A 25,958-nucleotide genomic window follows, 5' to 3' on the forward strand; every position below is an offset into this window, starting at 1 on the left:
ATTTACCTATCTCAAATTATATTAAACACAAATAATACTCAAATTGTTACCAAGAACGAATTTTTAGTTACTTTGCTTCTTCAGTTACGTAGCAAAAATAACGTGACAGCGATGTAAATAAATTTTCTTGTCCCTTGTTTGCTTCGCAGAAAGTTATGCAAAGTTTTTACCCGACGTGATGCACAGAAGTCCATTGCATCGATTTTTATAATATTTTCCTACTTCTTCCCTCCTAATTTGAATTCTAAGTGATAAATTCTTTTCTTATACAGTTACACTATGTAAATAAATGGTGTTTGAAAAAATTTAATGCAAAGAATTTAAATTCAGTAACCATTAACACGCGTATTTTGTAGTGCCATCGCGTAACCCTTTAATAGATATTCCAGTATTTCCAGTAAACTGTTCAAATGGATTAATGGTAACAGCAATAAAAATAAATGTAAGATTTTACGGTGATTATTAATTATGGAGTGTTTTGCGACCATAAAAGTGAAAGATCAAAAGACTAAAATTTGTCTGTCTCGGTATTATCATAAGACTTTCAAGGGTCCTAAAAATGATTAAATCAAATTAAATATTATACCAACAATTTACAGAAGCATATACCGATTCTTTTTTAAGACTCCAGTATACTGTCGGATGCATCTACCGTTGTCGTATCTGATTTTCTTTTGTGTCAGCATTTCACACAAGAGGCGAAGTCTGTATCGTAACTTGCACCAAATGCAAATATAAAATCCAATTTTGCATTAGCTAACAGTTTTCACTTTTATCGATCGATATGTATTAACCTTTAGACTTCTTTGCTTTAAGTTAAAAAAAAATAAATAAAATTTTATCTTTAACAAAATCGCATTTGAAACATATAAAATCATTTAAGTTAAACATAAAATATTATGCATAGTCTTGTGAAAGATGAATATCCCCTTTTAAAGACCTTCATTATGTGCCTTTTACTACCCAAAACTATTTGACTTTTGTCATAACGTTTGTTTATTAAATTCACATGATTTGCATTTTATGATGTTGTACACCATTTGTCTGGAGATTTCATTTTGTTGTATATTCTCTCCCAAAAGACTTTTCTTTTTTTTACGATGTAGTAACATGATCACATTGTCCTATCGTACAAAAATCAACCGACTCTTAATACCTGTGACCACTAAATGATTGAATATACTGAGAAGATTGACTGACATTTTAGGAATTTTGACTTGAAAGTCATGAAATATATTGTTGCCACACTGGAAGCCGGAGGACATCGTGTAAATGTCAAAATATCAGCAAATTCCCATTTAATTTCATGTCAAGTGGTACTTTTATACACTTCTGTAATTTGTAAGCTCTTTCTCATTCTCTTATGTTTTTATATCCCCTGAAAAAAAAACATTTTTTTTTTTCACCTTTCTCTCATTTCGACCACACCAAAAGTCAACTCGTAAATAATTCTATGTGATGTAATTAACATGAGCGATTTAGTTTTTTGATATTCCTGCGTTGAAATTCGCAACTCTACACCTTTGTATGAAATTCACGTGACTCCAATTGCCCACATTTTCGTAGCAATTTCCACCCTCATAGAACTTTTACGGTAGTCAATAAGCTTCTTATAGAGTCGAAAGAGGAGGAATATCAAATTATTTTGTTGATGATTGTGGTGCTTAGCCAAAAAAACGAAAAATAGAAGAAAAAGAACCAACACCCACGCTAATCCACATAAAATTCACCAAAGAAATCGACATAAAACCACGTTTATATCTCCAAAATAATTTGGATTTAACTCAAAATAACGAAGATTTCAAAAATTGTACTCCATAAAGGATCTCACTGTTTGAGCAGTTTGACATTTTGAATTTCAATTTCTCTTTTCGCCCTGAGTCTAACTTGTCACTTGCTCAACCTAGTTTTCATTTAAAAAAAAGTCTTCCTCCATCTTCAAAATCAAATCCAATACTGATTTGATGTAATTAGAGCTGGACTTTCATACTATTTTTATTTGTCTGAAAGATTCTTTCCGAACACACTGCAAACAATAATCTTACTAATCTTCTTAATGGCAACAATAGACCTGTCAATAAATAAATACATTAAAATAATTAATAAAAGCAAAATTCCAGAGCGATATTTCAAATTATGCCGAATGTAAACTTTTCGCAAACTTAAATTTAAATAATAAAAAAATAACATCGAAAAATTTTCAATTTCAAAATAAAGGAAAATGTAGATCTTTTATTTTACATTATTCTTTGAAAATGGAAAACTAAGAAAATGCGCTTAAAGATTAATTTTCATATCCCTTCTTGATTTTTAAGAAAGACAAACTTAACGATTCATCCCTTACTTCGGTATAATCGAGCTGGACTTTTGAACTTAATTTTAATCCAATTTTCTGATCAAGACTTCAAGTATAAACGTAGTCATAGAGAAGAATGAGAGAGGAGAAGGCATAATATATGAAATATTTCATCGCTCGACCATTTTTTGAAAAATGTACGTCCACAGGTTTTCGAATTAACGAAAGAGAAAAAACCACCTTTTGATGAATTGAGTTGACAGTTATTTCCTGCCGCCATTTTTATTGCGTGTTATCGCGATCAAAAGCGCGAACCTCTCTATTTTCCCTCCTGTTCGCCATATATATTTGTATTCTTTGCGGGAAAAGACATAAAAAAAAGTTTGGAGACGAAAAAAAGCACTTCAAGAACTCCACTGTGAGGAACTCGGCTCTATGCTTAATTTGGGAGTTACACATTTCACCTTAATGTGATTATGTCATAGTTCTGAAAGTGACAGGGGACATTTTTTTTTAGGAAAATTGACCCAATTTTCCCCCTTTTTTAATACCACCAAATCACGAAACATTGAACCTTTTAAATTCTAACATGTGTACAATTTAATATGCCATTACTTTGCCTTAAAAATCTCAATTCTACACCAAAACCCAAGGGGTAAGTCAATACTATTTCACAATGATTTCACTATTCCTTGAAAGTTTTTTAGAATTGGGATTTAGAATAATATATTTTTATACTGGTAAGGGGGGATCTGGTTTTATAATTGAGAAGAGCCGACAGATCCCTGGCTCGAATCTTGTGAGATCGAGTCCTGTCCGGTGCCAAAAAATTAAACATCCAGTAGGGGAATTCTGTAACAATATGACAATGTCATATGACAAATTTAAATTTTTTTATGTGGTAAATTCGAAAAAAGTAATTATAAATCCGTCACATATCAGTTATTTTTAGCATCATAAAGCTCATTGCAAAACTGAAAATTTGTCATATGACATTGTCATACGGTTACGGAATTCCCCTTAAGAAAAAGGGACATTTTCTAATAATAGTAAAAAGTATTAAGATAAAGCAAAATCTTTTAAATAAATAAATATACAATATAGTCCACAATGGCCCATTACATATTCTGAAAATAAAGTTTTGTTAAACAGACATATGGATCTTGTTCAAATTTTGTTAAAAGCATATTGTTTAAAAATTTAACAAAACTTTTTCTTACATTTTGTATGTAAAAACATTCTTTTGATGAACTTTCAACAAGATCCAGTTGGGTGCCGATTTGACAAAACTTTTCCATATTCTAAATGGAAAAACATCTTTTTATAAACTTTTTTTTTATTTGACAAAACTTCTTTGTTCAACGTATAGTTTGACATCTGTCAAATGCTTTTTACAATTTTCTGTCCATTCTTTTATGTTTTAAAATGTCTTTTATAAACTGACGGTTCGGTCAACTGCCGATTTTTTGCAATGAACGTGCCGGTCTGTCGATTTCGTCGAAAAATAGTGCCGATCTGTCAATATTGAGCTCCAAATCGCCACTTACGGTTCACTCTGAGAGCCACTTATTCACCCCTTGTAAGGATAGGTCCACAATTCAATCATAATTAAACGCAGGATTTCCTGTTGTTAGTACTATCCGTTTTGAGATTTGAGTACTACTCATCCTTTACAGATACAGAAGCCCACGTAGATTTTACCCAACAAGTACCAACTTAAGAGATAAACTACCTATATAGATATTGCTCCTCTGGTTTCAGAATGATGTGTATGTAATTGCAATTTATCTTACAATTGCAGGCGGATGTTTCCCACGTTGAGGGTGTCCTTCAGTGGTCCTCTGCGTCAAGCTCAACCCGCCGATAGATATGCGGTACTCCTAGACATCATAGCTGTCGACTGTCGAAGGTATCGCTATGCTTATCACAGATCATCGTGGCTGGTAGCTGGAAAAGCTGACCCACCGCCCCCACCACGACTCTATGCACATCCCGACAGTCCCATCAGCGCCGAGGCGCTTCGCAAGCAGGTTGTCTCATTCGAAAAGGTCAAACTCACCAACAATGAGATGGACAAAAATGGACAAGTGAGTTGGATTTTACAAAATTCAGTACTCACACAATTTGCTTTAAAATTATCCCCTTGAGAGATTTAATACATAAAATTGCCGCCCATTTTCTGATAATTATGTCCCGATTACTAACCATTGAGGTAATTTTATGACTAACCTCCCGTCAATTGCACTAAACACCTATATACCTTTTCAATTAACTTATATTGAGAAGGATATTATGTATTTTTAATGGCTAAAATTCCAATAATCCATATCTTTTGCTCAATTTGTAGCCTTTGCGTTATTCTACACAACAGAAATTAGCAAAGGTTAGTGATTGATTATTATAGTGAATACTTTGCGAATTAAGTGCAATATTGTGCAAAATGTTCTTATGTGAAGAAATTAGTTACATTTTTAATTTTTAATATTTTGGTTCTCATTATGTGATTTTAAGTTCATATTTTGAGGAATCGGGGGATGGCGTCCTAAGTAGCAAAATTTTGCTATAGTGCATACGTAAATAAGGTCAAGAAAACGTAAATCACAAGTAATGGTAATTTTGATTGCAATCTTTAACTCTTTATAATATTATTCTCCATTTCGAAAATTTTACTTGTAGTTTCCCAAATATTTACTATGATTAGAAGGTAAAAATAACGTTTAGCTTACTAGATTTTGCTACTCGGGATAGTTTTCTTATATTTCGGTTTTAACAATTTTTCTGCTCATTGAGATTTTAGTTTTAAATTGCAAAAATTTTTATAACAAAACACTCATTAATCATAACAAAATCGAAATGACAAGTTTTAGTTAAAATCATTTCATTCAAAAGATAAAAAAGGTAAAAAAAATAAGTGTACAACTCCCGCACAAAATCAAAGTAAGAACATATTGCACAATACTGTAATTTATATAAAAATTAAAGTAATATTTTGTGAAAGATGATTCTATCCAATTTTCCCCGATTTTCTCTTCTCAATGCAGAATTTATGAAAATTCCTTCTGGTATAGCTTTTTCTCGAGAGACATTTTTTTTCGGTGTTTGGCAAAGAAACCGCTATATATCTCTTTATTTTTCCATTTTCAAAAGTGAATATATATTTTCTGAAAGTTCATTTTTGCAAATAAGAAATTGCAAGAACCAGAGTATAGGAGATCATTTTTCGAAATTTATGTATATTTATCCAGTGAGAAATTCAAGTGAGTGAAAAATAGGAGAAACATATTCATCCATTGTGTAGAAGAATAAATGCATTAATAACTTGGTATGGTGGCTGCAGCATAAATGCAGCAGCTACCACCCGGTTTAAAATATTGACGCGAATTGCTGGTGGCGGAGATAAAATCCAAATTAATATTGGTTGAGGAGGAGTTGAAACATTTATTCACCTCAGTATGGTAACATTAAAACAGTGCAAGAGAGTCATGCTATATTGAGAAGTATGGTAAAGAATAATGCGCAGTGAAATTGTCCTGGAAAAATGAAGGTGTCTTAATTGTTGTGTCTCATCTACCTAGCGCCAAAGTGACTTCATCACGTTTCAAATATGCGATTTTGCACACGGAATTCATGGGGGGAATTATTTATTTTGTTTAAGTTCTCTGCGATAATGATGATGACTATAAAAATCAGTGGTGGGATAGTTTTTGCTGTCATTAACACCTAATTGGCGGATATAATATACTCACCCGGCGTCAGTTTTATAAAAGACTTTGATGGTATAGATGAGAGTTAGGGGAGGGTCAGGCTATTTTGACGGTAAACTTTAAGGTCAACTTCGAAGATTTCTTTTTGTCTTTCCATAATTCTTTATCTTCTTTTACGAGTAACATGGTTATTTCAATTTCGTTTTAGTTTCTGAATGAACCAATTTAAATCATTCGCAAACTGGAATTAATCCGAAAATTGTATGAAACGGGTACCTATTTACGAAAATCCTTTTGTGGAAAACGTAATATTTAAAACTATTCCTGGTATTTCAAAAAACTAATTTTCACAGTTTTGCCATCTTAGCGTTGATTCCAACCTATTCCGGGTAGGAAACGACTGAAAATCCCTTCTTAAAGTCGTATGTATAGCCGTACGTATGGACGTAGGTCACTAATTGGGGAGTAGAGTATGCTCACAGAGAGAGAAACAGAGTTTGATAAAAACCTAGTAATTTAGATTGTTTGGTTTTCTGTTTCACAACTAAGGGAAGAACACCATGGATCGCATGTTAAGAGAAATCATCCATGTTTAGTTCAAAATATAACTTCAAAAACACAATTTGATATTTCTATATATGCTAATCAGTAGATTAGTGATCCATTTCACTATTTTTGTGCATTTATTTTAGAAAAAAAAATAATTTGTAAAAATAAATGTGATTACCAATATGTAGGGGAAAATTTTGAATGCGACAGCCTTTGAATGTTTCAATTTTTACCATATTTCTCAAAGTAAAAATTCTATTCTGTCAAATATAGTTAATACTATTAACTATTTTCTATTAACTTGGATTAACAAAATGGAATTTTAGTTTTGGGAATAAGAGAAAAATTGAAGCATTCAAAGTCTGCCGCATTCAAAGGCAGGCCTTTTTCCTCTACCTCGGACCCCTACGTCGGACTGTCCTGAATTTGATCAGGTATCTCACGAATAATTGTTTTTTTTAATATGAACTAATGCAGTGCATTCTTGTAAGAGTTAAATTGTACAATATTGAATAATTTTTAAAAATTAATTTTAATTTGGAGCAACAGTATGGGGAAAATCGAAAAACGGTCTGAGGAACAATACCGATCATTGGTGTTTCTCCCGTAAAAATTAATTCTTGAATTAATGAGTAAAAATATTGAAATGATCCATTAAATTAATTTCATAGCGATCTTAAAAGATTTATGCTAAGTTTCTACTGGATTGTAAAAGGCCATTCATCGAGCAAATCATAAGAAATTTTGTATTATAACGTGAATATTACAAGACTAATGGTGTTATTCCAATGAAAAATGAACATTTTTTTTAGCACTTTACTGTTCTCAAAGGCTTCTAAATAATCGACTTGACTTTGTACTACTTTCTGTCACGACAATTTTGTCGTTTTAGAGAACATGAAGAAATCTGGGGAAAATAGTCGAGACACGAACCAACACAAAGAGCAGTTGATAATGCAGAAACACTTAAGAACATCAAAATGCTAAGAAAAAAAACATGATTGTATTTCATTGAAATGGCACCAGAAAAACTCACAAAATCTTTGAACCATTTAAAATCCGATGAGAAAACCATTAAAAAATTTAAACGATTTACAAGATTTTGATCCCATAGCCCCCTTACAACATATTTTCAAAAATCTAGTGTAATAATGAAGCCCTGACCAACATAACCCCATTCTCCTCTATATGAAAATTTCCACACAAGTTTCTCTCTCTCCCTCTTTCGACCAAAGAAGTGCAAACGATATGAAGTTCCCATGTTTTGATGAAGAAAAGACTCTGAAGAATCACTTTTATACGCTAAAGATAAAACATACGCTACATTACAAGTATGAGGTGAAATAAAATTCAAGCTGGTTGGACTCCCACGTCGTCCAGTGGCTTATAAATATTATTTCACACGACGACGGGTGAAGTCAACATTTTACTCCCCTTTTATTTCAAAAACCTAACACTTTTAGCTTTAATACTTTTTTTTATTTTGTCATTTATCAAAGGGTTTCTTTTTGCCTCCTTCCTTCTTCTTGGTCATTCCATTCAAACTGAAACCGTAATGCACCTTCTCAGGTGAGAAGAGTTACAGGAGAGAAATGTGACTCCCCATTGAGAAAAGTCAAGTGATATTCAAAACTTATAGATTTACTTCTATTGGAATTTATTCTTAGACTCCTTCCCGGTTACCCCACCTGTGGATCTTCCCTGTGTTGTACCTTGAGAAAAATTGTCACTATCGTAAAATTGAAAAGCTATATTACAAACACTTAATATGTGGTCTAGGGAGGTAAAAGGCATTAGTTAATGTGAAAAATGTCCAATTGGTCTTTCTTTCCCAACCAACTCACTAGTCATATTTATAGAGTCATTCAATTTTTAATCATAAGCTTTTCTTAATACAATATTTTCCATTTGGGCATTTACCACATAGTCCTCTCGACAAGATATGGGAATTTAATATTCTCCCATATATAGATGTATGTGATTTTATCTCACAAACCATTGGCATGTGTAAATTTCACACCAAATCCACACAGATTTTTCAATATAATATTTCACTGAATCACTTATAAATTTATTTTGTCATTAAAGTGTCGTTCTCCTTCGTGTACTTTCACGTCTTTTGCCTAAGACATCTACTAAAGAGGAAAAAAACAATCATGTTTTATTGAGAAATAATTTGCAATGTCCACTGTGAAAATGATGGGACTTACATTGGACAATAAATCCAGAACGCACATCTAAGCAAAAAAGCTAAAATGAAATTTATAGCAATTTTTAATGACTGAAATGTATACCTAATGGAGAAATAAATACAGAATAATCGTCATTTCCTCATACAAGGTTTTATCCCGAAATGTATATCTTTTTGTCTTCATGGTCTATCAATCTCCACGTGGTGTTCATTTCGCCATTTCATCCTTTTTCACAACTTTACGCTGATCAATTTTGTTATAGGGAAGATTAGGGCTATTTCGGATACAAAGATTTGAAACACTCAGAGTCTTAAATCATAGAGGTTAGAAGATGAAACAGTAAAAAGTTTGAAATTTCGTGGTCATATCTTTCGTTTCTTTTACAACAAATTCAATTTAAAAAATGCTTTTCGTATTACTGGCATGCAAGTTCGAATTTCGAAATTCGAAAATAAGACCAAAGCAAAAAGTAGGCAATATTCCAATTCCATCAGATAATTTCACATAATTATTCTAGATCATAATTACTTAGTTCTTAGAAACGTCATTCAAAAATTTGTGGAACTCTGGAAAATGGTACCAGTACCATTTTATTTTCTGCACTTGAAAAAAATCTTGACCGGGTCTTATTCAAAAAGTCCCGAATAACAAAATTGAACATTTGTGTGGTAACTCACACCTGTTGGAGAATTTTGTAACTTTATGAAAATGTCATATGACAAATTTAAAAATGTTCATGTGGTAAATTCGGAAAAACTAATTAAAAATCAGATTCATATCACTTAGTAAGAGAAGAGCTCCACAGAGCACTTTGCAATGGCCATTCGATGATCACAGGGGCTCTAATGTTGTCCTGTTCCCAAATTCATCACGAAAATTCGTCATATGACATTGTCATATCGTTACAGAATTTCTCTACTGCTCAAAATAGTTAGATTTCATGGTTCTTCAAAAAATGGATGGGTTCCCAAACGTTTCCCGAGGATTCTCAAGGGTACTCTATGAGTTCTCAAATATTCCCTGTAAGTTAGAATGGATATCCAATCGTTCTCTGCGGATTCTCATGTGTTTCCAAAGCAACTTTGTGATTTCTTTGTGTTCCTGAATGGTCATTTTCAGTTCTCATAGGCATCCATGGAAACTGTTCCCATGTGTTCCTAAGTATTTTTAAGTTTTTCTCGTTCGAGAACTTAATAAATATTTTAATTCCATCATAATGCCTCATGAGTTCCCAAAGTAACTTTGGTTTTTATGCTTTTTCTTCACTTCTCATTAGTATCCAATTCAACTGTTCCCATGTGTTACCAAATATTCTTAAGTGTACCATGCTCGAGAATTTAATTTTTTTTTTGTTCCATCATAATGTCCCATGAATCCTCAAAGTATCTTTGTAATTTCTATGCTTTACTGAATGTTCCTCTTCAAATTTCATATATCTAAGGTAACTGTTCCCATGTGTTCCCAAGTATTCTTAAGTATACCTCGCTCGAGAATTTAATATAAAATCTTTTAGTTCCATAACGTGTCTGTGATAGGTTTAATCTCGAAAGTAATTAAAATTTTGGACTGTCGAATTTTAATAGTCAAAGAGTTTTGAGTAAGATATATGTTTATAGCCTTGCTCTCCCCTATATTCAAAAGAACACGTGATCCATAGAGATTGTGATTTGATAACCGTGTTTTACTCGTTGAAATTTCTTGAAGATTTTTCAGCAAATTACGCTCTGGACTAATTTAAATAAAATATTATCGTTTCTGTACTTTTCATAAAATACACACAGAATGTCTTTGGAAGTAGATTAAGTGAGTGGGTGGTAAATAGAGAGGGAGACAGAAAGTAGGACAAAATGAATAAAGGGATGTTTATTGAGACATCATCGTCTCTAAGGTATATATCTAAATTACCTGAAGCGGAAACACCTTGAAAGTTCCCTCATTAATGGAGACAAATTAACCATCAAGAATGATTGCAGTATTATCAATAAATTATTCTCAAGTGTCGTTGATTGAGAATTTTTGCCATACACCCAAGCGAACCGCATCAATTATTCACCAATATAAATTGACGTTCTCTACATCCCACACTAAATTAAAAGTAACGATTGTAAAACAGTTGTAATTGCAGATAAATTGCTAATCATTTTAGATCACCATAATTTCTCAATAAGAGCATGGTGTTTCAGTTTAGTTGCAATGAAAAACCCCATTGATTAATTTTTTTCCTTCTCTCTCTCTCTTGACTGTTTGCAGATTGTCTTAAATTCAATGCACCGATACCAGCCACGGATACATTTGGTGCGACTGGGACCTGGACAGAACATCCCAGTTTCACCGAAGGAACTCCAAGAGGTTGAGCATAAGACCTTTGTATTCCCAGAAACGGTTTTTACGGCCGTTACCGCCTACCAGAATCAACTAATTACCAAATTGAAAATTGACTCGAATCCATTTGCAAAAGGATTCAGGGACTCGTCTAGACTTACGGATTTCGACAGGTGAGATTTCTTACATTTTTTTTATTATTTTACCCCATAGCGTAAACGTCTGCATGGGTTACGCAATGAGGAAACATCAGTGGAACATTCCGAAATGTCCACAGAAATTTCTGTTGAAGGTATAGGGCAATTCCATGACTCGTCTTTCTAGAAACAAATGGGATTATTTCTAACCTATTATACGATCAGTTCTATAAGAACTCATCATTATTTTAACACCGTTGCAGATCAAATTCAGTGTTACTTTATAAGATTGTTTTCGATTACGTCCTAGAACTAATCCTACAATGGACTTAAATAAAATTTAAAATATAAAATTTCATGATAGATTAACTATATAGTGTTTTTCCTCTGTGTAAATCACAATTCCTGTGGTTTATGGGAAATTTCCAGCGGAATAGTCGAATTTTCCAAAGAAATTCCACGGAATTTCCCATGTAAATATGCGTTATGGGGCTTAATGCTGTCTACCTCACTTTCTTTTCTCTTATTATCTCTGCTCTTATGCGCTCCGCACATCCATGTGTGAAGTTCCTCCGCCCAAAATGCCGGTCTAATAGTTTTTATCTGATGTGTTTTGTGGTGTTTATCGTTGTATATCGTTTCACTGAATCTCCTTCCACAAACACTATTTGTTTTTTTTTCCTCAATATCTCCTTCTCTTGGTTTCCCTTGTACAGCATCTTCTATTCACCTTTGCTTCTGACCACTGAAATGCTGAGGGAATTTAGCTTTTTTTATCTTTATTTTATATTTCGGACTATACAGATTTCTCTCCCGCGCGCTTTAATGTTTTTAACCCATAATGCTATATCCACTTCCACTGTGATCCGTAAAACATGTAATTTTGTCGACGTGCTCAAAATGATTTATGATACGATGAGTGTTAACTTAATTACCTTTTATCGAAAATTTCGGGATTTCTAATTGCTTTCTCACACCATCTACCCAAAAAACCTGTTAATTTGTCCTCAAAATATTGCAGGAATTCACAAGACCGCCTCTCACTCACAGATTTTCAGGCTCAGGTGAAAAAGAAACTCCTCGGGCTTACCTTTGATTGTACCCGCATTTTAGGCTTTCAGATATTATGTCTAGGAAATCTGCTATTAAACCGTGTTCTCGGTTAATCTTCTTTCTGTAATCTTCTTTGGAAATCCGGAGATCTCAGTCTTTAGGTTTTAGTTTAGGAGTTGTCGCTTCCATCAGCAAATATCGTAATTTCTTTTATCAACGATATGAAAGACTAGTTAGTAATAACGTTAAATAAATTTGATTGACTGTCACTTGATGACGAAACATCAATTTTATCCCAATTCAGACTCTATACGAAATTGCCATATGAAACTTTTGCTTGACCTACGACGACGATTTTCCAGCGATAAAACGGAAACTCACTTGATAGAACTCTCTGATTTCAACTGTTTACTATAGCAATCATTTAAAAAAGAAAACCAAGAGTTAAAAAAAAGAATTGTCTGACTCTTAAAGCTCTAACATTAATATGTCTCCATTTTATGGTTATCACATGCAATTCACCTTTTATTTGCGTTTATCGTCGAGCACTTCAAAGTAATAATTCTGCAAAAGAAGAGATCCGACCAGAACAATGGTGGCATCGCTAAAAATGTGTGAGAATTGTAATGGGAGTTGTTAATTAAAATTCAATAATAAATGTCTCGGAGAATGGTGTGGAAATTTTAAGTTAAAACACATTAAAGATCTCTTCCTCAAAATGTCGAGAGAATTTAGCTTTAACGGTTAATTGCACGATAAAATGTATTCAGCTAATTTATCATTGTGTGCCATCATTTCTCAAGATCTCATCGAGACAATTTAATCTCTTTCTTCTTTCATCATACCAGACCTCCTTTTCATCTTTCAACTCTCTTATATTGATTCTCTGTATTTTGAAATCTATACAAAAAGATAGCTTTTTGGCTTGATCCATAAGTAAGATAGGAAGACATTTTCCATATTTTGCGAAAAATTAAATATCATAAGTTCCATTTAAAAAAATAGTTCATTTTCCTCTGGGACTTATGTTCAAATAATAGCTCTTCTTATAGCTCTTCTTCTATAGCGTCCACTGCCGTCTTAGCGTTGGTGACTAACCTCCAGAGGCAAACGATAGAAATCCTCCTTCGTAGGTTGTATAAACCGTTGCAGAAAATCTGCTTTTTACAAGGGTATATTATGCAAAGAATTACGCAGTACAGGGGATCCCAGGATTATGCATACAATAGGATTATACAAACTTTTTAATGCATTTTGCCTACCATTGGGAGATAACTAGTCAAGTCATTTTTGAAATGCTCCTAAATGTCCCAACGAGCACCAAATTGTAACTGATTTTAATTCAGCTGAAAACATGTGGATTATTATTTATTTGTTCATTATTATCTATTTTAAAATATTATCAGGCATTTACCCTGGAAGGCATTTGGAAGACAGGTTAAGACACTGAGACGACAGCAGACGTATTGAAAAATTTGAGATTAATTAAAAAATACTAGAAAATGAATTAAACTGAATTGCATTTAATTATTAAAATATAGAATCGTACTTAAAAAATGAGCCATATCTACAAATTTTATTGTAATGCCCTAGACATACTTATGACTTAAGCCGAGACACGGCTTAACGTAATTATAATCAAAGTAATGATTTGATTAAATTCCCATCAGTTTCCCACTAACTAAATCGTTTTGGGCTTAAATCGTAAGTGTGTTTAGAGCATAAGACGGGGTATTAATTTTCTTGCATACACAAGAGTTTAGATAAAATTTTATTGACTATGTTTACATCGACAAAGTGTTTAAAAAATCTATGAAATTCAGTATAATTTCATTCTTCATTCAAGCCCTAATAGGACGTGACGTGTTCTATTATTTTTAAAGGCAGGGACTTATTAAACCAACCTAAGATTGAATTATTAAATGAAGAGAATGCAAAAATGCCAAATACAGTATAACTCCAGATAAGGAGTGACTTAATAAGAATATTTTTTGAAGCTTTCTCCCAAAATCCAGTACTACCCTTCTGTAAGTTATAAAGGCAAAGGAAAAACAAGTTATGTTGATCTGAAGTTATACCGAAAGATGTTATTTAACTATTAAAACAGATGAGATTTCTCCCCTCAATACCAATGGTTCAGCGCATGAGCAGAATGTTGTATGAAGTGCTTGTGATGCAAGAATGGATGCTACTGGTGTCTGGCCTGGAGAGGAGACCAGTAGCAAGGCATTTTATGACTTCCCAACCACAAACGCCTCGTTTAAGCCAATACTTCTCCAATGAATCCGACCGTGAAGATTTCTTTATTTTCCGTCTCATTTTTCTTATGCGGTGCTTAAAATTGAAATTATCACACAAGGTGAGAAGTTTTCATTGCCAATTAATTTGATTTTGAAAAAAAAAAACATGCTATAGGATGCACTAACAGCTCTTCTTTACACTTTGCCGTGCTATCTCAAGTATGGCAGGAAAAAACAAGAATATTGCCAAAATAATCTTTCCGACCAAGGTGTCGGGAAGCATGCGCATCTTTGTACTATTTTTCCCCAAGGAAATGACAAAAATTTTCACGAATCTTGCTTATGAATCACACATTTCTCACCACCACCTCGCGCGTCGTCAAGCGAAATAATATAATGTGAAAAACCAACAAACTCCGCCCATTGGCTTTTCCACAATTTTCACACTTACACAGAAGAACATTCAATGGATACAGAGATAAAAATGTATTAAAGCAATAGCAAAAAAAAGTTAATGTAATATCGGTAGTGTGAAAACTTTCAACTTTTGTATAGAGTTTTTGCGAGTGAAAATTTTCGTGTCATTCTAGTGAAGCTGAAAATTACATCTGAAAAACTTTCACGCTGAGCTTTACCTTCTAACACTTTATTTAAAACCGCCCTTTTTTAACGTGAGCGATGTTTTTCTATCTGTACACATTACATCGCAGTGTTATTAAGTTACACTTGACCAGTGTATTATTTACACCGAGTAATAAATTCGGTAAAGTAAAGGTTGTTCATTCACTTTTCTCAGTGTTTTTTTAGCAGTAAGAAATCAAATTTGGTCGATAAAATATTAAATTTTGGTTAGCAAAAAATCTAAATCATAAACATGGAGTATAATTTTTAAGTATTTATTAGGACTAGTAGGTTCAGTCGTCGACTATAAATCTAGGATGATTAACTAACGGATGGAGTATTTTAATTCAGAAATGGTATATTTTTCTTAAATTTTTTATAATTTTTAAGTCTTAGATCCCACAAAAATAAATATAACACGAAATGTTAGGCACATGTACGGAGAATATATTTTTATTGAATTTAAAATGTTACTGGTGTTACAAATAAAAAATTTCTTAGAAAAATTCAAAAAAATGCGAATTTTACGTCTTTTTCATATAGGTTTTAGGAACTGTTATACTCGTGCAATCATTATAAATTTTGTGCTAATAACTTAATATTAGATACCCAGTCATTTAGTAAAAGTTTTAAAATGATTGCATTTGGTTTTGTACTAAAACTATAAAATCACTTAGGAAAAAATATACCATACTTTTGTACGGAAAATGTATGAGAATGCACCGCCTTGCTATAAATAGTCAACGACCTGTAGGTTACCAATTTCCGTATGGGCCATACACTTTACATGATCATTAACTTTAAGCAGTTCATTTCATCTTATAAATAAAGATATAAGATTGTAGCTAAAACCACTAAAACACTAATTTTTTATCTACGCTTAGGGTAAGGTGGGGTAATTTGGAATAATGTCTATTTTGGAATTTTCAATTTTTTTCACTCTTTCAGAAGATCAAAAAGAAAAACAAAATAACGAAGAAGTACAAGACTTTACATTCAAGAGTACTTCTTCGTTGTATTTTTTCTTTTGCCATGTAAAATGATTAAGAAATATCACAGTTCCAAATCAGACATGATTCCAAATTACCCCATCTTACCTTATTGTGGAAACCTGTAAATTTTCACAAATTTATCATTTTTTTTTTTAAATTACTTCTATATGACAATCGATCCCAGTGCTTCTATTTCACACAGCTAACGCTTCGACCACTCATGTTTTGAAATTTGAAATTGATGTTATTATTTATTAAAAGACGCGTAATTTAATAGCCCTTCAATAATAATTACCAAGGAGTTCCTGATTTTAATTTTATGCATAAATGTTCTCTCACAGTATCAATTTGTCAAAATATTCAGCAATATTATGCGTACGGTGAGTGTCGAGAAGATGAATTAAATGGTGTAAGGTAGAGACTTGATTTCTTAATAATTTTGCCCTGAGGTGTGATTTCTCGCGTCTTAATTGTCCGATGAAAATCGATTGGGAAGAGAGAAATTGAGGGTCCGCAGAGCCCCAAAAAAGACACTGTTTCCTACCGCTCTGACCTGTCCCCCAAGTTGTGGTGAGGTCTGAATGGCATGGAGCAAGTGTGGTTGGAGGGCACGCACCATTCTTGGTCAATTCTCTAGAGAGAGAGATGCCATGTCTCCTTTCCCCATCATATCCATGGATTGCATATTAGCTGTGGACGCGTTGTTCGCGCACGCAGGCGAATATATGAGTGGTGTGGTCTGTAATTTAGCCACAGAGCCGCGCGCAATTTCAAATTATGTCGATTCCACTGTGTTCTTCATCTTTAACACAATCATTGAGCACCTTTTTCCTCGCCTCGGCGGCAGTTCTTATTCTTATTTTTTTTACCTCCCCATAAATATGTGGCGCGACCACGAAGTCTCAGCAACAACATCAAATTTCCAAGTTCTCAGCTCCAAATTGGGCAACTGATGATGCACTTAAGACACTTTACTTGGGTTGTATGAATGAGTGACGCGATCACACGGATACTCATCCTTTGGCCTTCTTTTGCTTGCCCCTCTGGGCAACCCCGCCGTTTTCTCACCAAAGCCATTCTTCATAAACATAAAAGCTCAAAGAATGCCCGCGTGAGTGCGTAGTACAATCCCGACTGACCAGTCGTAATTGGTTTATACCCATTAAAGAATTGCATAAATAAATATAATTAAAGCCTGAGAAGTATAATTTACGCCGTTTGGCTTTAATGGCTGGTCACCAACGCTAAGACGGCGATGGACGCATAGTATTGGGAGTTATTGCAAAAATACGTGATGATTAATATAATGGCAAAAATATAATACAAATAATTATTATTAGGACATGTAAGCATCACGGTATGGGCAGTTAAGAAAAATTCATGTTTTTCCAAAGCTTTCGGTTCAGAGAACCCTTCCAGAAGTCGTCAATTCTTTTTCTTTCCTTACTCTGGCATAGTATATTTTCATAGTTACTCCACAGTTACTTTGCAATTTGGGGGATGATTTTACATCCCTGCTTTTCATAAACTTTTCTTTAATTCTAGCATTTAAGGATTGTCATTAGACCATCTAATCAGTTAGAATTAAAGAAAAGCTTACAAAAAGCAGCGATGCTAATTACTCCCGTCTACGGTAGTATACTATTTCGGTGGCTTAGTAACAAATTATTGGAAAATCACATGCATACTAAGAGGGGCATGGCATCATAGTATGTCCAGATTAAATTCTACTTTATTCAGTTAAACAGTTTCAAAATACTAAGACAACGAATTCTAAAAGTAGCATTCAATGGTTACTCGACTCTACTCTAGTAGCAATTAGCAATACTTGTTAGAACCGTAGCTCCTTCTTAATTGAATGCACTCTCCAGGCTAACCTCCCAGACAACCGTAGAGCACAAATAATGTATCATCAAAAAGGTAAACGGACTCAAACGAGTTTTCGAAAATATATGCGACAAACTTCACATAACTGTTCATATTTGAATTATTATACCAAAGAGGGTAAGAAATTGCTAATCTTATGCCATAAACACACTTACGACTTAAGACAAGAGACGGCTTAACTTAATTAAAACAAAGATCAAATTACATTTCCATCGTTTCTGACTAACCCGTCTCTTGCCTTAAGCCGGGAAACGACTTAATTGGTGGGAAACTGATAAGGATTTAGTCACATCATTATTTTGATTATAATTACGTCAAACTGTTTCTCGGCTCAAGTCGTAAGTGTGTCTAGGGCATTACGTACTAAATATTTACACCTCTTACTGCTTACACCGAAAGTATACGTAAACGAAGGCACCTTTTTCAAAAGCAGTGCTAACGAATATTGGGTACATGTATCAAATTTATGATCAAGTGAAAAGAAATTCATGGTTATCCGGGATGGGGTGTTTTTATGCTCCTCAGGTGAGATAAGCACTTTTAACAGCGCGCAAAAATTAATGCGCAAGACAATGACGAAAGTGGCTAATTAGGGTGCGAGGCGTAAATTTGTGAGATCGTGTTCTTAGAGGTGCGCAAAATTGTGCCGAGAAGAAATTATCGCACGATGCAACTCAGATAATTTCTCCACAATGCCGGAAATATTGGCGTCGAGAAGCTAATTTGCTGCCACCGCAACGACGACTATCAACACCTGCCAACACTTTCCGCATTTATTCAAGAGTAATTATCTCAATGGAGTTGCCTCAAACTGCCGTGATTATAATATTTTCACACGATAATGCAAATTATCCCAGGCCCCCCTCACCATATTACAACTTTTGCCATCTTGCTGGATTTTTTCTCTGACATCACGAATGAGAAATGTTTATTTCAATGGGCTGTGGTAGTTGTGATTCCTACCATTACCACTAAATTGTGATGGTACATTGCATGATATTCATTGGACTTTTGCAGATATTCTTGGCATTCTTGTAAAGTGATATTGAACATTTTTTTTTATTTTGATTAATTCAAAAATAATACTGTGTTCAACTCCTCAAACCACAAGCAAATAATAAATTTTACACAAGAAGTTGTAATGAAAAAAAAGAGATATAAACTCAACACTTACCGCTCCGACGGGTTGATCTGGCGGTTTGTGGTCACGGCATTTTACTAAAATAAAAAAAGCAATAATTTAATTTATTAGGACCAATTGCAAATTAATACGAAAATTAAAATCATTTAAATCATTGGAATAGCATCATAAGGCACTTTTCAAAGTAATTACAAAACGTTTCGATGAGTAAGAAGTATCAGACTATTTATCATTTTAACCAAGACGCACTTGGAAGATTATAACAAACGATGAAGAGATTTTATCTCAGAAACGAACCACAAAGGAGAATTTAAAATTTCCGGAGATCCACTATTGATAGCACAGTTAGGTGTATTTTGGAATAGGGTGAAGTGGGGCCACATTGAAGCGGGGGCTACATTAAGAACGTTATTTTTTGCATATTTCTTAAGGAAAGTGCTCTTTGCCATAATTTAATTTAGATCCAAAATTGTTTGGTTATCTGAATTACACTAAGCCCAGCTTTTTTTTATAAATATCGTTTTCAATGTAGCTCCACCTTCCATATAGCCCCACTTCAATTTAAAAAAAAAAACAATATTTCTCTATCTTCTCTGTAAATGTAAAAACAATCACAAATTTATAGTAAATTTTAGTAAATCTATTTCAAATTAAAATCCGCTGCAAAGTGAAGAATAAAAGTGTGGTAGAAGCCAAAGCATCATTCTCAAAAGGCAATTTGTGTGAAGCATAACCCAAAAAATCGCCAGAAAGTCTAGGGCAAAAATTCTCTTCTGATGATGATCAGTCATGCACGGGACTTCCTCCACACAGTCTGCTCGGTAGAAATATGCCACTTTATAACCTGGTGAGGGTATATATCGCGATAAAAGCCCTCAGAGGTGTAATACGCAAAAAGGTGAATAGATATTAAATAAATCTCTGAACGTCTTCGCTCCATCTCTTCCACAATGATGATGATAGCAATTATAATTGGGGCTCAATTTGTAGCGTGTGAGAAGAGGCAAAAATCATCTTTGCTGGGATTGTGAAGAAGTTTAGAGAGATTCTGGATGAGAGAAGAGACACCAAGAGCCCTGGAGGTAGAGTCTTGGAGCCCTGCAGCTCATATCATCGGCAGTACAAATTACAGGGCGGCACTACTTTGATGCCAAGAGCCGTACTCAGGGATGCATCAGTGTCGCTCAATGCATCTTCCTATTCTTTGCCCCTTTTTTTCCACCAAAGGGGTCTCAAGAGAGAGGAATATGCGCTGAGATAATTGCCATTTACGTGGAAAAAGTGATTTAAGAGGTGTAAAAATTAATAAATAATTGCGCAAGTTATTAATTCCTTCTCTCACCATTTTTGTTATGAGTCTTTTTTTTTGCTACCCACCAAATGCATCATTGCTGTGGGTCGATTGTGAGGAGAGAATATGGCAAAAAAGTGATATTTTTATATGCAATTTTTCATTTTAATTAATTACACCCAGAGATCACTCCCTGAGTTTCATTTTGTCGGATGTTGCAGAATCACAATACCATAGACCTTAACACTTTCCGCTTAGGTGAGAAGTAGTAGAAGCCTCGGGGCTGCGAATTATTTTAATAAATGATCTAAAGCAGAAGAATAATCTTGGAGGATCGCAAAATGATCTATTTTAATGGATCAACTAATGTGGCGGCTTTCCAGAGAAATTTAATTGGCTCATCCCAAACTTGCGTGCATCTTTGGGTCCTACACTCAGAAATATTTTAGAAACTTTTAAAAATGAGATTTTATGTGGAAATATATCGATGTTCTCTCAAGCTCTTTCAAGCTCTAGAGGCCAAAAAGTTGGAGATAGGCTTGAGACCTTCGGAGGACCCCCCTCATAAGTCTATCCGACACTGAGAAAAAAGGGGGTGCGATTAACTTTTTTTCCTCGTAAATTTAACATTTTTTAAGTGTAAAATTAACATGAAAAAGGGTAACTTTAACCCAATAATGCAGGGTAAAATTAACATTTCTGGAATGTTATTTTAACTTTTTCAGATTTCTCTCAGTGGAGGATTATTAACTCTACCCTCATTTTTCCCCCACCGTTCTCCTACCCCACCATCTTTTTGGGATTACTCGAAAAAGCGCCACGTGATTTTTTTTTCATTTTTGGATTTGTTTTAAAGGTCTCAGACGGACATTTTATTTTCAAATAGAAGCAGATCTTGGTTCAATTTGCAACACTTTCCTAAATCAGGAAAACAAATACGATAGCTTGAAAACAAAAATATCTTATCTGAAAATGTTTTTATTGTTTTAAGAAAAATGGCATCTTGTTAAATAGATTATAATTATTTGAAAAAATAAACCGAAAATATCCGACTAAGAATATATCTATCTAATAAATTCTAATATCTGAATTAGATCCGAGTATAATAAAATTTACGACAAAATCACACGTATTTCAAAGCGCACCTAATTCATCCTTCCTTCAACACTAAAATTGATATACACATAATTGAATTTGTTGTGATGTGCAAAGGAAGAAGAAGAAGAGTGAGAAAGAGTAGAATAGACAGATGCAGAACATTTGTGATAGAAAGGGATGTGGATTTTGATTTCATAAAATGTTGATGATCTAAAAGATGTACCGCAACCATAAAATAATTTAACAAAATACACCAGTACCATACGAGTAACGCTCCTGGCACACCTTCTACTCGTACATCAAGAAAATTTCATAAAATCAAATTTGCATCCTTTTCCCTCTGATTTTGCATATGTCTCTCTTTCGCACTCTGCTTCTTCTTCTCGTCAGCTTCAAAACAAATTAATATAAAAATTTAGCAAAATTAGTAATTTTAGTCGTTTTACTAAAAAAAAAAAACAAAGCTTATAAATTTAACAAAAAAGGTTATAAAATCAGTTTTAAGCAAATTATCCGGGTTAAACTAAAAGTCAAGTTTAGCTTCTTTTTCGCTGAGTGTATTCGAAGATTAGCTATGAGGAGATTTTAGGGAAAGGATTTCCAAAGGGAATGGGAGAGGTGGTGAGATAAAAATCCAATCTTCACCAAATTGAGGCCAATTTGCACATTCCACTGTTTCACACTTGTTTAGTGGCCGCGTCCTTTGCTTCCCTGACCAGAGGTGTGAGACACCCATCCATCCATCTGTCTTAAGAGTGTGAGATATCTCAAAGATTTTTCAACGCTTGTGCACAATTGCAGAGGTTGGGTGTCCAGCCGAAGGAAATGACGATGGGTGTGAAGTGCAAAATTAAATAATTGCTCCGGCGATACCAATCTCCAGCACCGTGCAGACACGAGATGTTGAGAGATTTCTTTGAGTCCATTCTTCTCACATTGGTATCTAACTCCCTACCCCTCTTCTGGTTCTATCTTCCAGGGATCCCATGGATGCATTGCTGCTGGAACAACATCTCCGGACCCCACTGCGTCTGTTTCCGGAGCCCCTGCTGCCACAATTCCCGCAGGATGCCGATGGGGCAGCATTGCTGGAGAAGGCACGTCAGCAGCTGCAGATTTGGGGCCGATCACCCTATACGGAACTCCTGCTGCCACAAGTATATCAACGTCCAGGTTTGGGTGCTCTAAATCTGGGTCTGTGGCAGGGCCAGTGGCCACCACAACTGTCAGCTGGATTCCTCACGTCTGCCGCTGCAGCTTCACGAACTCCACCTCCCTCCGTTTCAACACCCTCCAGTTCCGGTTCCCCCTCACCTGACATTCGCGCCAAGCACTTCTCGCGCTTTAGTCCCTACCAGGTGCCACCCCATCATCCGCCCTCCTCGCGAAGCCCACCCAATTAGCAGCGCCCCCTCGAGGCCCGTCTCAGGGGTCACTAAATCCGCGCTCGAACGTTCCCAAAGACAAACTTATATTGGGTTGTTGGACTCTTATAATGTTGCAAAATATTTGGTAAGTTTTTAATTAAAATTTCAGTATACAACAAAGTTTGTAACTATTTTGAATGGACCTTCAAATTAATTGTTACGGATCGTTTATTGACAAACTGTTTCAAAAGATTTGTTTCTTTGTTTCTCAAAAGTTTGTAATAATTGCCAACAAATTTTGTGGAAAATTTGTCAAAGTGATGTTCCTCCCCATAAAACACAAAAAAAGTATTATTAAGAAATAATGTCATTTTGAAAAATTTACATTATCCACTCAGCTACTTTACAAACCTTTCTTTTCTCAGAATAATTCAATTTAATTCTAAATGTGCCGTATTTGAAGACATTTTAAGAATTTCAACCCAATATAATAATATCATTTTCCTGTGAATATTCAAATATAGCGAATAAACTGTAATTTATTTTTGTAGATGTATCTCATTGTGTACATAATGTAAGCGTAAATTAAATTCAACGTGACGAATTTTCATTTTAACGACTCCCTCAAACAATTTTTTATCCCAAAAATCCACAATCTTAAGGCTGTTTGCAAATGTTTTCGATTGAGTGAAATTTTTAATTCAAAACTGAACTCTCTGTCTTAAAAATACCATGAAAGCACTGTGATAAAATTGTCACTATCTTTTTTTTCTTAATTTGAAAAGTAAAACTATAAAAATAGAAAGTTTTTAAAGAAATCTTGAAAAGGAAAAATATTAATCACGAAAGATTTTTTTCAAAAATCTTTAATTGATTATTGGATCTCAGATTTTTATTTTATTTTCAAATTTTCATTCTGAATTGATAGTGTGTCAAAACACTATTTAAACAAATAAAGTTTCAATAATCCATATTCATTTCATTTACAAAAAAAAAAAGTAAATAAAAATAGATCTCTCCGTGAATTATTTTTTAGAATGATCCTATAATGCTTACCGGTCTACCAGCGATTAAATTAATTCATAAATCACAAAAGCATTTCAAAATCAAAAATTAATAAAGAAGTGATCAATCTAGAGGGTTTTGGTATGATCTACAAACATACAAACAAACAAAGTAAATACAAAAGAGATAAACCATTTACGGATAGGTATGTTTGGATGAAATGTTCGTCTAGACCACCTCCAAAACATACCCAAAAATTAATTATAATATTCACGGTGTTTGCGACATTTGCAATATTCATTTATATGATATTCGCAAAATACTCTGAATATTGCTAAAATATTCAGAATATTCGCAATATTTGTAGAATTTGTGCTCTTTATCCCTTGATAAGGTTCCCTTTGCTTTCATCAGACAAATAAAATTTCAATTTTAAATGGAATCTACTCTATATTTATCGTTATCAACTAATTGAATTTCACGAATTCGAAAAAATATGCATGCAGCATAAGATTTTTAATGAAAATTTTCATTCAATAAATTCTGGCTAAAAATTTATAAAAGATCAGAGTGAGTATGTTATAGAAAAAAACGGCTTCATAACCATAACATATGGTTGACTTAGGAAGAAAAAAACTATAATAAATTTGTCTAAATCATTTATCAAATGGAAAATAAACTGTTAATAATTTAGCTAATAGTAAACTATACTCGTACTTAATAAAAGAAGAATGAAAACTTAAAGAAATCTAGAGCATCAGTATTACGTATGTTTAATGTAAAAAAAATGAATTGAAAGAAAAAGAACAGAAATAAAATATCATTTTTAATTTAATATTGTGGATATTCGTGTAGAAAAAAAAACCATTTGTGAGTTGGCAATATGTGTTTGTTTTTCTCTGTACATATAGTTCAAAAACAAAAAAAAAATAGATATGTAATTTAATATTTTGTAAATATTAAATTATGACAAATTGTCTTGGAGAAATATGTTGTTTTTTTTTCACCATAAAACATTATCATAAACACTCCAACGTGACACAGAAACACCCAAGATATTAAATTGTGTTCCCAATTGACAGGTTGAATGAAAAAAAAAGAATTATATTCATGTTTAAGGAGGTCAATTAATATTTGTCTTTCGTTTATTTCTCTACTGTTGATCCAAATTTATATTATTTCATGTGATTATATTTTTTGTTGCAGAAGAAATTATACAATAGATATCTCCAAATTGATTTTTTCAACTTGGTCTTACATTCACAAATCACGAACGCAATGACAGATAAAATTAGACACGGTTTGTCAATGTGAAATATTTATGGTATTAACATACGCAGAGCCAGAGTGTTTAATTTCAAAAAAAAAATAGTAATCGTGCAAGAGAAGAACAATTTATAGTGAAAATTGTATGATGGAAAATGATAAATATGTAAATAGTGATTAAAATTGCCTATACTATTTGAAATACAATTAACTGTGGGATGTAAATTATAATTAATATTACACTATATATAGAAGAAAAAAGTATAATCAATAAAATATTTAAATGATATATCCATGTTGTTCTCCTTTATCACTCACCCAGCCCGATTGATCTCTTTGAGCCCGTTTCTTAAGATGTAGCGTGAAAAAATGCAGCTATGATTATGAAATTCCTCAAATTTTACAGCCACATAAATTACCTCTCGGACAATGTGACTTAGTAATTTAATGTCTTTTATATCATTTTTCTCTCCAAACCTCTTGCCACGATCATCTCTTTTTTCCAGCATCAGATCCTCATTCAACAAACAGAAATTCTTCTGAATTCAAATACTGTCAGATGATTCAATTCGATTAGTTTCTCAATTCTGAAATGCTCTTTTACTTAAATACAGATACACTGTGAAAAACCCAGTTACTAATTATCGATTTGTTCGAGAATTGAATTTTAGATGAAATTTGACGGTACCAAATAAGCACAATCGGATGAAAAAGTAAGATTTTCAGCGTATTTTTGCTGAATTGGTGTAGTAACTAGTTAGCGATCTTCAAATAAAAATTGCTAACCGTAAGTATGA

The 25,958-nt window shown here is 33.5% G+C and overlaps 1 protein-coding gene and 1 long non-coding RNA gene across 4 annotated transcripts in view; one reads left to right on the forward strand and one right to left on the reverse strand.

The window, feature by feature from the left end:
* The window catches only part of LOC129805240 (uncharacterized), a 142,599-nt gene extending 123,387 nt beyond the window's left edge, over positions 1–19,212 (reverse strand). For both annotated transcript variants that reach the window (XR_008752065.1, XR_008752064.1), the window contains exon 1: positions 19,168–19,212. This is a non-coding gene — a long non-coding RNA (uncharacterized LOC129805240). The remainder of the gene's footprint in view (positions 1–19,167) is intronic.
* LOC129805239 (T-box protein H15-like) overlaps positions 1–25,457 on the forward strand; it is a 69,381-nt gene extending 43,924 nt beyond the window's left edge. The window contains exons 4-7 of one of the 2 annotated variants that reach the window (XM_055853018.1): positions 4,098–4,383; positions 4,644–4,679; positions 10,992–11,236; positions 22,503–25,457. In XM_055853018.1, the coding sequence (XP_055708993.1) occupies positions 4,098–4,383; positions 4,644–4,679; positions 10,992–11,236; positions 22,503–22,926 (991 nt within the window). In that variant the 3' untranslated portion in view covers positions 22,927–25,457. The remainder of the gene's footprint in view (positions 1–4,097; positions 4,384–4,643; positions 4,680–10,991; positions 11,237–22,502) is intronic. The other variant, XM_055853019.1, reaches the window with a different exon arrangement.
* Positions 25,458–25,958: the final 501 nt, after the last annotated feature.

Source organism: Phlebotomus papatasi, chromosome 3 (genome assembly GCF_024763615.1).
Source record: "Phlebotomus papatasi isolate M1 chromosome 3, Ppap_2.1, whole genome shotgun sequence".
Classification (NCBI taxonomy): domain Eukaryota; kingdom Metazoa; phylum Arthropoda; class Insecta; order Diptera; family Psychodidae; genus Phlebotomus; species Phlebotomus papatasi.